The sequence below is a fragment of the Oratosquilla oratoria genome, chromosome 30, assembly GCF_046742065.1.
Source record: "Oratosquilla oratoria isolate Oo_2021 chromosome 30, ASM4674206v1, whole genome shotgun sequence".
In the NCBI taxonomy this organism is placed as follows: domain Eukaryota; kingdom Metazoa; phylum Arthropoda; class Malacostraca; order Stomatopoda; family Squillidae; genus Oratosquilla; species Oratosquilla oratoria.
The window spans coordinates 25,639,023-25,651,669 of record NC_134806.1 but is presented as its reverse complement, the minus strand read 5'-3'; the positions used below and the strand labels follow the sequence as shown (position 1 = coordinate 25,651,669).

General features: G+C 37.6%; 1 protein-coding gene across 2 annotated transcripts in view; it reads right to left on the bottom strand.

The window, feature by feature from the left end:
• Positions 1-12,647, bottom strand: part of LOC143041052 (uncharacterized) — a 41,060-nt gene that overhangs the window by 22,195 nt on the left and 6,218 nt on the right. For both annotated transcript variants that reach the window (XM_076212679.1, XM_076212680.1), the window contains exon 2: positions 12,138-12,251. In XM_076212679.1, the coding sequence (XP_076068794.1) occupies positions 12,138-12,236 (99 nt within the window). In that variant the 5' untranslated portion in view covers positions 12,237-12,251. The remainder of the gene's footprint in view (positions 1-12,137; positions 12,252-12,647) is intronic.

Genomic DNA, 12,647 nt, shown 5'->3' with positions numbered 1-12,647 from the left:
CATAGAAATTACTGATAGAGAGAATCTGATAAAATGGGTTGATAGAAATACAAGAGGACACGGAAAGAAAATCAAGAAAGACAGCTATAGAAGAGATGTGAAAAAGAACAGCTTTCCTCACAGAGTAATAGACAGTTGGAACAAGTTAGATGAGAAAGTGGTGTGTGCAAAAACAATATATAAATTTAAAAATAGTTTAGATAAAATGAGATATGAAGACGGGACCCCACGACCATAGCTCCCCTTCCCGTAAAATACAACTAGGTAAATACAACTAGGTAAATACAGGAACAAGTTAGATGAGAAAGTGGTGTGTGCAAAAACAATACATGAATTTAAAAATTAGTTTAGATAAAATGAGATATGAAGACGGGACACCACGAGCATAGCTCCCCTTCCCGTAAAATACAACTAGGTAAATACAATTAGGTAAATACACACACACACACACACACACACACACACACACACACACACACACACACACACACACACACACACGACTCGGTGGTGCAGTTGGTAGAGAGCTGAACTGCTAGGATGGTGGTGCCCGTAGTACTTGGTTCGAATCCTGCCCAGGGCCGAAATTATTTCGGTACCGCTGCGCTTCGGGTCGTTACTCTGACTCTCGTGGGCGGGTAGTTGGGTGTGTGTGTGTGTGTAAGGTCATAGCATTACCCATAGATCGGACCTACGAGCTCTGACCTCTCTTCCGGGAGGGAAATAGCTGTCGATCACGAGTCCAACACGTGATCCAAAGACCAAGTGAAAACACACACACACACACACATATATATATATATATATATATATATATATATACACACACACACACACACACACACACACACACACACACACACACACACACACTCTTCAACGAACGGACGGCTTAGAGGACGTTCTGAGGAAAAAGTGAAATTTCGTGGATCCCAAAGCAAAGGAAGTACCTATTGTGTTTACAGGGTGGGGGGGAAATTGCTCGTGGTGTAGTGGGAAAGTGAGGGAAAAGGAGAAGGGGAGGGATTACTGAGGAAAATGGAAGGAAATGAGGAAGGGGAGGACTTGACCCAGGCAGGCAGGCGTCATGAAAACAAAAGGGGTCCTGACCAGCTGAGTGATGATGAAAGGTCTAACAAAAATGTAAAGATTAGAAACATAGATATGAGTAGCACAGTGGAAGGTGAGAATAATAATTTCCATGGATTTAATGAGGGGGGGACGGATACCAACCTCCCCCAACTAGCAAGACTCGAAGAAAAACTTGAACAAATGACTGAACATTGGGAGAGTAGATTTGATAGAATTTCAAAAATGGCTGAAAGGGTTGAAAGATTAGAAACACTAGAGAAAGCAAACAATAACTTAACTAAGGAAGTAGAAGAATTAAAAAGAAGCTATGAGTTGGAAGACAACCCAAGAAGACAATAAAGTGGCATTCACTGACATAATTAAACAGCAAATGAAAGAACAAACTGAAGACTCAATTATTAAAGTGATAAGACAAAAGGAGAATATAGTAAGAGATGTAGCAGATAAAAAGAAATGTATAATTATATTAGGAATGGAAGAGAAACACAACACAGATAGAACCACAAGAATCAAGGAGGAAACTGAAAAAGTAAGCCGATTACTAGAATCAGTTCAGGAAGATGAGCCAGAAATAATGAAACAAATAGAAGAGAAATTCAGACTCGGGAAATATAGTACAGACAAGACCAGACCAATTAAGATTAAATTCAGGTCACAAACGACGGCAGAGAATATCTTATCCAAAACAGGGAAACTAGCAGCAAGTGAACAATATAAAAAGGTATGGATAAAAAGGGAAATGAATAAAGAGGAAAGAGAGGAAGAAATAAGGAAAAGACATGAAGCTAAGAGAAAAAACGACACCAGAACGGAGACAGAAAAACAAGAATTCTACTGGAGAGTAGTGAATATGAAATTGAAGAAATGGAGTATAACAGAGAGAAACACAAAAGAAACAGAGAATACAATGGAAATAACAGAAAGTTAAAAGTATCCTACACAAATATAGATGGATTAATAACAGGACTGAATGAACTGAACAAATATCTGAAAGAAAGAGATCCGGACATAATGGGAATTGTTGAAATAAAATTAAAAGGCCCACTACCACCCAACAGCATAGGACACAATACATATAATTATTGGATTAGAAACAGAGATAAAACAAGGGGGTGGAGTTATGTTCCTGACTAAGAAGGATATAAGCGTGAAGAATGTCACATATGGGAACAATACAGTAGAGATGATTATGATAGAAGTAGAAGATAGAGATATGAAGAGCAGAAAATTTGTAATAAACTACGTGCCCCCAAAAACAGCCTCGTGGGAAGAGAATGAACATAAAAGCATGTTAGAAGACACAAGAATAACACTAAACAAGATAATGGAAGATGGAGGAAGAATAGTTATGATGGGCGACTATAATTGCAAAGAAATATGCTGGGAAGAGATGACCATAAAGGGTGGAGAAGACTCATGGGGAAGTGTTCTACTTGAGATGATTATTGACCACACAATGACACAATGGATCCAAGAGAACACCAGGTATAGAAATGAAGAAGAACCATCGAGACTAGACCTAATATTCACATCAGAACCTGAAATAGTGGAAAAGATAGAATACCAGGCACCAATAAGCAAAAGTGACCACATATTGATAGAACTAGAACTAAATGAGAAAAAATACATAAAAAGAAATGAACAATATAGAAAAGGAAGATTGATGTATGAAAAAACAAATTTTGATAAATTAAGAGAATTGTTCCAAAATGAAAACTGGGAAAGAATACACAAAGAAGATACAACAGTAGAAGAGAAATGGAATATTTTGACAAAAATATATAAAAAGGGAGTAGAAAAGTATGTCCCAAGACAAAAACAGGAAAAAGAATATATAAAGTGCTGGTACAATAAAAGTTGTAGGGAGATAAAAGACAAAAGAGACAAAGCATTGGGCCAAATGGAAGAAAAACAAAAAACCAGAAAAATGGAAAATATATACTTGTTATAGAAATGAATATGTACAAGCGTGCAGAGAGGAAAAGAGAAAATATGAAAAAGATGTCATAGAAAAATGTAAAGATCAACCAAAACTATTCTACAGATTTGTAAACAAGATTTGGAGAAATTAAGACAAGGAGGAATTGAATACACAGAGGAAATTGAAATGGCGGAAATTATGAACAAACATTTTAAATCTGTGTTTACAAGGGAGAACATACAACCTGAAGAGATTGAATGGAAAGAGAAAGTCCCCCCTATGAAAGAAATAGAAGTAACAAAGAATGAAATACTGAAACACTTGAGAAATCTTGATGTCAGAAAATCGCATGGACCAGATGAAATAGCAAACTGGATTTTGAAAGAATGCAGGAATGAACTGGCAGACATAATACATAGCATAATAAACAGTTCCTTGAAAGAAGGTAAAGTTCCAGAAGATTGGAAAAAACAAATATAGTACCTATATATAAAGGGGGAAATAAAGAAGACCCTACCAACTATAGGCCAGTCTCTCTAACAAGTACAATAGCAAAAAATTGTGAAAGAATTGTAAAAAATAGATGGGTGAAATATTTAGAAAAAAAAAACAACGTGCTAAATCCAAGACAATTTGGATTCAGACAAGGAAGATCATGCGTCACCAATTTAATATGTTTCTATTCAAGGCTAATAGATATAACACAAGAAAGAGATGGATGGGCTGATTGCGCATTTCTAGACCTAAAAAAAGCTTTTGACAAAGTACCACAATTTCAATACAAAGAAGTGTAGTATAATGGAATTTGGAAAAAGTAAAAACAGAATAACAGGATCATATAAATTGGGAGAAGAAGGAATAAAAACAGTAGAAAATGAGAAGGACCTGGGAGTCATTGTTATGAATAATATGTCACCTGAGAAACATATAAATAAGATTTTTGGAGAAACCTATAATTTAATAAGAACAATCAAAGTTGCATTTACATATCTGGATGAAGAAATGGTGAAGAAAATTCTAATCACCCTGATAAGACCAAGATTGGAATATGCAGCAACGATATGGTCACCAAGTACAAAAAATTGTATAAAAAAACTTGAAAGAATACAAAGAGCAATTACAAAATTGGCACCTACACTCACAAAACTATCATATGAAGAGAGACTAGCAAAACTTGAACTACAGACACTAGAGCAAAGAAGAGAGAGAGGAGATTTGATAGCTATTTACAGAATCATGAAAGGCATAGAAATTACTGATAGAGAGAATCTGATAAAATGGGATGATAGAAATACAAGAGGACATGGAAAGAAAATCAAAAAGGACAGCTATAGAAGAGACCTGAAAAAGAACAGCTTTCCTCACAGAGTAATAGCCAGTTGGAACAAGTTAGATGAGAAAGTGGTGTGTGGAAAAACAATACATGAATTTAAAAATAGTTTAGATAAAATGAGATATGAAAACGGGACACCACGAGCATAGCTCCCCTTCCCGTAAAATACAACTAGGTAAATACAACTAGGTAAATACACACACACACACACACACACACACACACACACACACACACACACACACACACACACACACACACACACACACACACACACACACACACACATGAATTTAAAAATAGTTTAGATAAAATGAGATATGAAGACGGGACCCCACGAGCATAGCTCCCCTTCCCGTAAAATACAACTAGGTAAATACACACACACACACATACATATATATATATATATGTATATATATATATATATATGTATATATATATGTATATATGTATATATATATATACACAACTACAAGTATGTATGAATAACCCGGAAACTACGGACACTGACGCAACGGTCTTGTGACTACCGACAAATTCTGGAGAAGCTACATTACTGAACGCTCTTTTAAATAATAACAATATTATATTAATACTATCAATATTCAGGGGATGCTTCCCCCCCAGAAATCAATGGTTGTGTACTTTTAGCAAACGTTTGTTGAAGGTGTGTGAAAAGGTTGTTTGTTTAATAACTGCAATATTGGAAATTTATCAATTAAAATCGAATACAGTAACAAAATAGATTAATTTTGATTAAAATTTTCTCTTGCTATGCGATGTTAAGTAAAGCATGCAATACGAACTTTAAACAAAATTTTGACACACTTTGAAAGAAAAAGTACTATTTTGTCTCGAGTATAAATAAAATGCCTAAAACTATATTGACAGCGTTCTTTATGTATGATTTATGTGAACATATATTTGAAATACCCTAAAGAAAAACACTGTTTCATCACATACTTGAAAGTATGTGTGTCATGTGACAACCTTTCAACAACAGTTTGTATAAAATTTGCTTTCTTGGGGTGTTATATGATTATGCGTTTATTTGTAGTCGTACTAATTACCGACAACTGCCGGCAACTCCAATGATATAAATTGTTTTTAGTTGATGTTGGTATATATATAAATTATTTGTGCCATAATTTATCGTTCTGTAATTTTCAAAGCATTTGGCCGCATCCATACCTATCAAGATGTGATACACTGCCGACAACTCGACGCGATCCTCTACACCAGGGGTTCCCAAATCAGGGGTCGGGACCCCAAGTGGGGTCGGAATGGTCATTATGTGGGGTCACAAACAGATCATGGGGTCGGTGGGGTCGCTGAGGTATCGCCAGGGAATGGGTGTACAAAACATCCAAGCTAGAGGTACGAGGCATCATGTTAAATTCAATGGTTTGTATAGTTACTAGTACTGTCACTGAGAAAAAAGACATAATTAAAATGAATGCGTATGATTACAGGTACCGTATTATTGCCAAGGTAGGCCTATTTATTTTGTATTATTATCCGTTATCTAACTAAACCAGTACCTGCGGGTTGAGGCTTAACGCGTTTCATTCGTCGTCAGTCCTATTCGTATACATTCAGTTATTTGGCAGACGCTGTTACAATCAGGGTTGCCAGGTTTCCTACCAGGAAAAATGCCAACTTCTGACAAAATGCTACCAAAAAACTGCCAAATTGTTTTTACAATATGCCAAAAAAAAAAAAAAAAAAAATGCCAACCATTACATTTTCTAAGATTTTTTTTGCATTTTGGTTGTGTGTAGTTGAAATAATGTGTATAACTACAATTACAATATGAAAAATATTCTTTACTGTTGACTAGCCAATATAAAACAATACCACATGATATAACCAAGATCAATTTATATCATTCATGTACATCATCATTTAATTCTAGTGGTACTGTAATGAACCACCATCCTCTGAAATAAATCTACTTACAAGACTGTGTGTGAAAAGGAAAGAAATATATGAACTTCGAAAATAAAATATATTATACTCCATATTATGTGAGAAAGAAAAAATATTAACAACTAAAATAAAATACATAACGTTTAAGTTCCTAAGGAAAAATTTTGGTATCCTCTACAATAAATCAAACCAGTTTATAAAACAGCCTCCTAGAGACTCTGACATACATAAATAAAAAATACATTTGTGACTTTTTTATTGAGTCTAAATATAATCAAAAGCATCATCAGATTCAGAAATGTTTGATGAACCACTCCGTTCATATATATTTTCACTGGAGAAGAGCTGAAACATCTTTTGGCTAGGCACAAAATCTTTGCAATATTTCCCTCTGAAACGTAGATGAGTGCGGATGCCGATAACTGCATCTAACATTTTCACTCCCATCCTGTTTCTTAACTTGTTCTTCACATAAGTCACATGTGAGAACACCCTTTCAACCACAGCATTACTGACAGGGGCACTAGGCATGAAAGTACATAATCGGAGATTTCTATTAAAGGGTGGGAACCTACACCAACCCAAAAAGCTTTACTGTCTTCCGGTATTTTGCCATTGAACACAGGTTCCTCACCCTAGTTTACATACAAAAATTTCCTGTACTGTTCTTCAATTTTACCAAAGTTACTTTCAATGAAATGTGGGAAGGGGATATCTTGAAACTTTGCCCTCTCTAACTGATTAAGAATCTTTACTGGGCTCAATGCTGACAACTTCTTGAATGTATTTTGAGTGGGAGGAAGGCGCCTTTCTAACTGCAGTATGGTTTCATTGATGAAAGAAATACACTTGCAACTTGATGCAAGTAAAAGAATGATCTCTTATCACGACCGGGTATTTAGAAACGCCAGAAAAAATGCCAAATTCCAAAAAATGCCACCCAACAAATTTTCCTGCCAAACACAGTAAAACAATGCCAAAAATGTAAAATTTGGCATTAAAAACGCCAATATGGCAACCCTGGTTACAATGTTGCTTTGCTGATCACGATCAGTTGAATTGTAGGCTTGGATGTCAGGTTCGTTCTGTTAGTGTGGTCAGTTTGTATGATGTATTAGTGATGGCTTTTGTTTGTACATTATCTTATATATATATATATATATTATTGTAGTAAAATAATTTGCGAATATATATATATATATATATATATATATATATATATATATATATATATGTATATACATATATATAATATATATACTTATAAAATTCTGATAATCTTGTTTGTCATCTTGCTTGCTTGAAACCGTCACCCAGCCAATCAGAAGAGATATGACGTCACGAATTATTAAAAAGATTTAACGTAAAGGTAGTTTTTAAAAATGATAGTACAGTAAAACATATGCTCATCAATAATAGCATTGAAGTTAAAAAAAGGATGTATTTATAAAATTCCTTGCAAAATGTGTAATCAATTTTACATAGGTTAAACTGCCAAACCCTTAAATATTAGAATTGAACAACACAAGAAAAATGTTAGGGATGGCAATAATTCAAGTGGAATCTTTAAGCATATTGAATTGAATAATCATCCAGTTGATTGGGGGTAATGCCCGTGCAATCTATTATATTAACAACATGATAGTAAGAAACTTAATGGAGTGTAGTTTGATCCATACCACCAGTGATCAAAATACCAACCTACACAAGGGCTTATATAAACTTGACAGTTTTATCTGTCAAGAAATAAGCAAAATAATAACAGGTAAAATGTAACCCTGCAACTGTGACCTAATGTCGCCCTACCCTCATTAGCGGACGCATTGACCCTTGCGACCTGACAGCCCGCTTCCCAGGGGGTAAATTGTCCTCTACCTTTTTGTAAACTGTCCTTGTTCCTTTTTCATGTACAGTATATATAATCTATGTATTTCTATTAACTATGTACTTTTCGCACTGAAGATGTAATATACGAAAGGGCTCTGCTTCGTTAGTTTCTTCGAAGTGGTCTACTTTGCATAAGTGAACACGCGTACCCGTGTTCTCATTAGCACACACACACACACACACACACACACACACACACACACACACACACACACACACACACACACACACACACACACTGATAATAGCGATGAGCTAGAGAGAGATAACGGGGGAAAATATAATAATTCCAGTCTTCCTTAGCGTTTCACATTTTTTTTCAGTGTTTCATAAAGAGAAAACGGAAGCAGCCCGATGACGTCAGAAGCTGCGCAGAACGGCTCAAATGGTTAGACCTGGTATATATAGACCTTGGTGATGCCAAGGACTCGAACCCAGCTCAGACGTAATAAGTGAACAGTGACTTAAACCACTACGTGGCTGAAAAATATTAATATATATATATATATATATATATATATATATATATATATATGCAAAGTAGACCACTTGGAAAAAGAAACTAACGAAGCAGAGCGCTTTCGTATATTACATCTTCAGTGCAACAAGTACATAGTGATAGGAATACATAGACAATATATACATGATACAAAGGAACAAGGACAGTTTGAATAAGCGTAGCGACCAATTACCCCCTGGAGAGCGGAAGGTCATTGTCAATTATCTTACGATGGTCGGGCGACATCAGGTCACAGTCGCCAAGGAGAGCGGAAGGTCATTGTCAATTATCTTACGATGTCGCCCGACCATCGTAAGATAATTGACAATGACCTTCCGCTCTCCTTGGCGACTGTGACCTGATGTCGCCCGACCATCGTAAGATAATTGACAATGACCTTCCGCTCTCCAGGGGGTAATTGGTCGCTACGCTTATTCAAACTGTCCTTGTTCCTTTGTATCATGTATATATTGTCTATGTATTCCTATCACTATGTACTTGTTGCACTGAAGATGTAATATACGAAAGCGCTCTGCTTCGTTAGTTTCTTTTTCCAAGTGGTCTACTTTGCATAAGTGAACACACGTACCCGTGTTCTTATTAGCATATATATATATATATATATATATATATATATATATATATATATATATATATATATATATATATATATATATGAAATTCGCTAGTGGACAGCGACATCAGATAATTTTTATGACCCTCGCGTGGAGGACTCGAACCTATCACTCAGGTTCGAGTCCTGCATGCGACGGTCATACACACACACATTGTATATATATATATACATATGTGTGTGTGTGTGTGTGTGTGTGTGTGTGTGTGCGCGCGCGTGTGTGTGTATGTGTGTGTATATATATGTATGTATATGTATATATGATGTGTTACCGTCAGAGGTGACCCTCCTCCCATACTCCCTCAGGCTAGTGGTTCTCAATCAGGGAACCATGGGGACACCACGCTCCACGGGGGAACCATAGCAGTTTAAGATCGGAATCAGCGTTTAATAGTCTCCAGGACTGCTAAAGAAAAGAAAGACTTGTGAGAAAACAGATTGAGAATCCCCTGAATCTTGACCACAATGGCGAATGCGTCGTCTCAGGGCCCCAGGCTATAATGGGCTTTACGCCATAGATATTGACAATATCCAATCAATAATTAATGTTTTTTTTTTCTTTTTTTTTTCTTTTTTTTACTAGCAATATTCCATAGATATCTCTCGATGATTTTTATCATTATTATTACCGTTACTGATATTCATCGAGTGTAAGAATTTCATGGACAAGTGGTTTAGAAATACTGATGTGGAAGTATCTATGCGATGATCATGCTTACCTTCCCTGTCCCCTTTTTCTGGGCGGTGTGTGTGTGTGTGGGGGGGGGGTGGTGCTTAAGTACCATCTCTACGGACCAGAGTCTCGTAGCATTATTTTACACTACCTCTGTGACTCCTCTGCGATATGATAGCGTCCTCAAGAAAAGAAGCACTGTGTGTAAGGCTGTTCAGCCTGGCGTCACAGGTCACTGACATGGACAAAATTCGATGTTTCAGACGAAGAAGCCCCGTGGATGACGGGTGTGCACCTTTTTAATCTGTGCCGTGTACCTATCATAATCAGAACAAAACCTTGCTACAGGTGCATTCAATTGATGGCTTACCGAACGCTCATGTCTACGTCTGCAAACCATACTTTCTTGTAATATGTTTAGAGTCTTTGATGTATCCAAGTGACAAAATTAGTGAATAAATGTCTGCGACAAAATACAGCACAGTTTGTCCTGGATGTTATCAAATCTGTACACAAAAATGTAGCTTATCATTTAACAAGGGACGGAGATTTGGGTGAGTAGCAGTCACCGCATGCTGAGTTTCCTAGAGTATCAATAAAAATAATATTATCGTCAAGTTATCAAGATTATTCAAGATACCATCGATATGGTGTTGTGCTTTTTATAATATTATCGTCAAGTTATCAAGATTATTCAAGATACCATCAATATGGTGTTGTGCTTTTTATTTATTATCTTTATTATCATTATTTATTTATTTATTTATTTATTTTTGTCGCCCTGGCTGTTCAATCTTTACATGGATGGGGTGGTGCGAGAGGTGAATGCAAGGGTAGTGGGTCAGGGGTTGGAGATGATTAAAGAAAATGGAGAAAAGTGGGAGGTGAGCCATTTGTTGTTTGCTGACGACACTGTGCTTGTATCAGGATCAGAGGAGGGATTGACGAAGTTAGTGACAGAGTTTGAGAAGGTGTGTGAAAGAAGGAAGCTGAAGATAAATGTGGGTAAAAGTAAAGTGATGAGATGTACAAGGGGTGAGAGTGACAGCAGGCTGGAAGTGAGCATTAAGGGTGAAAGACTGGAGGAAGTGGATAGTTTTAGATACTTGGATGCGAATGTGGCAGGAAAGGGAGGAGTGGGGGTGGAAATAAAATGTAGATTGAGAGAAGCGAGTAAATGCCTTGGTGGATTGAAAAGTGTAATGAGAAATAGACATCTGGGAGTGGATGCTAAGAAGAGGTTATATGAAGGAGTGATTGTGCAGACAGCACTGTACGGGGCAGAAACATGGAACATGAGAGAGGAAGAGAGAAGGAGTTTGAATATGTTTGAGATGAAATGTCTGAGAAGTATGATAGGGGTTACTAGGCTGGATAGAGTGAGAAATGAGGAGGTGAGGAGGAGAACAGGGGTGGAAAGGGAACTGGGAGATAGGGTTGATGAAAGAGTATTAGGATGGTTTGGACACATAGAAAGAATGAGTGAAGAAAGATTAGTAAAAGAAGTGTGGAAGGCAGAGGTGGAAGGAGTGAATATGAGGGGGCGTCCTAGGATGAGATGGATGGATGGGGTGAAAGGGGCATTACAAAAGAGAGGAATGTCTGTGGAGGAAGGGCGGGAGAGGACAGAAGATAGGGGTGAATGGAGATGATGCTGTGATGCATGAGGGGGAGTGGGTGTGGGATGGGGGTGAGGAAGTATGTATGAGAGAAAAATTGACGCAGCCCAAAGGGATTTCTCCCCGTCTTCTCCTTTTATGCATGTGGGGGGGGGGAGAGGGGGGTCGCCGAATTTATGAATCGGCCTTGCTGTGGATGTGCTGTGTCTTGCAACACTGCTTCTGACCCAGGGCAGTCGACAGGATGAAGGGATGACCCGTCATCCAGGAGGTGCCAAGATAAGAGGGAGGGAGTAGGGTGGAGGGGAGTGGAATATATAGGAAATTAAATGGGTGGGAGTGGTTTCTATGCCTTTTTCTTTTTGGCTACCCCCCGTGTAGGGGGAAAAAGCCTTTGGTATATGTATGTATGACTTATTACTGGACGATTATATTCTGGTTTGAGGAGAACTGTAGTCATAACTGAAGTAAATCGGAAAAAAGTCACCGTAGTAGAGGTGTTAATTGATACTAATTATTTACTTATTTCTACTTAAGTCTTACTCACCTCTTTGCCTTCCGTGGGGATTTCGACGACCCTCGCCCTCAGCATGGGAGCCAACCCGAAGAGCGCCCACAATAGGGCGACGAAGGCATTCCGGCCCATGGCGGACTCCGAGATCTGTGCGGAAGCAAGAATGAGAACGGGGTTGACTTCGGGAGGGAGTTAATAGAGGGTGCGCATGGGCGACAGGATGCAAAGGCGGTACTCATGGCGATCATTAATGGTGCTCCCTCACGAAAACCCTTTGTGTAGCACCATCATAGTTGCGGCACAATGCGATCGAGAACTATGCCGGCAGGGAACCTTCCGGTCTATAACATCATTCTAATATATCAAAAAGTAATAATGATAGCTGATCTGTGCGTAGGAATTCCACGAACTCAAAATTCGGTTGTGTCCTACGACTGAGAGTATGTATTGCAAGTTGTTATGGTTCACACGTTCTATGCTTTGTAAATAAACTGAACTTATTAAACAGTTTTGATGATAGATTGTTCTGAATAAGTTAGTCAA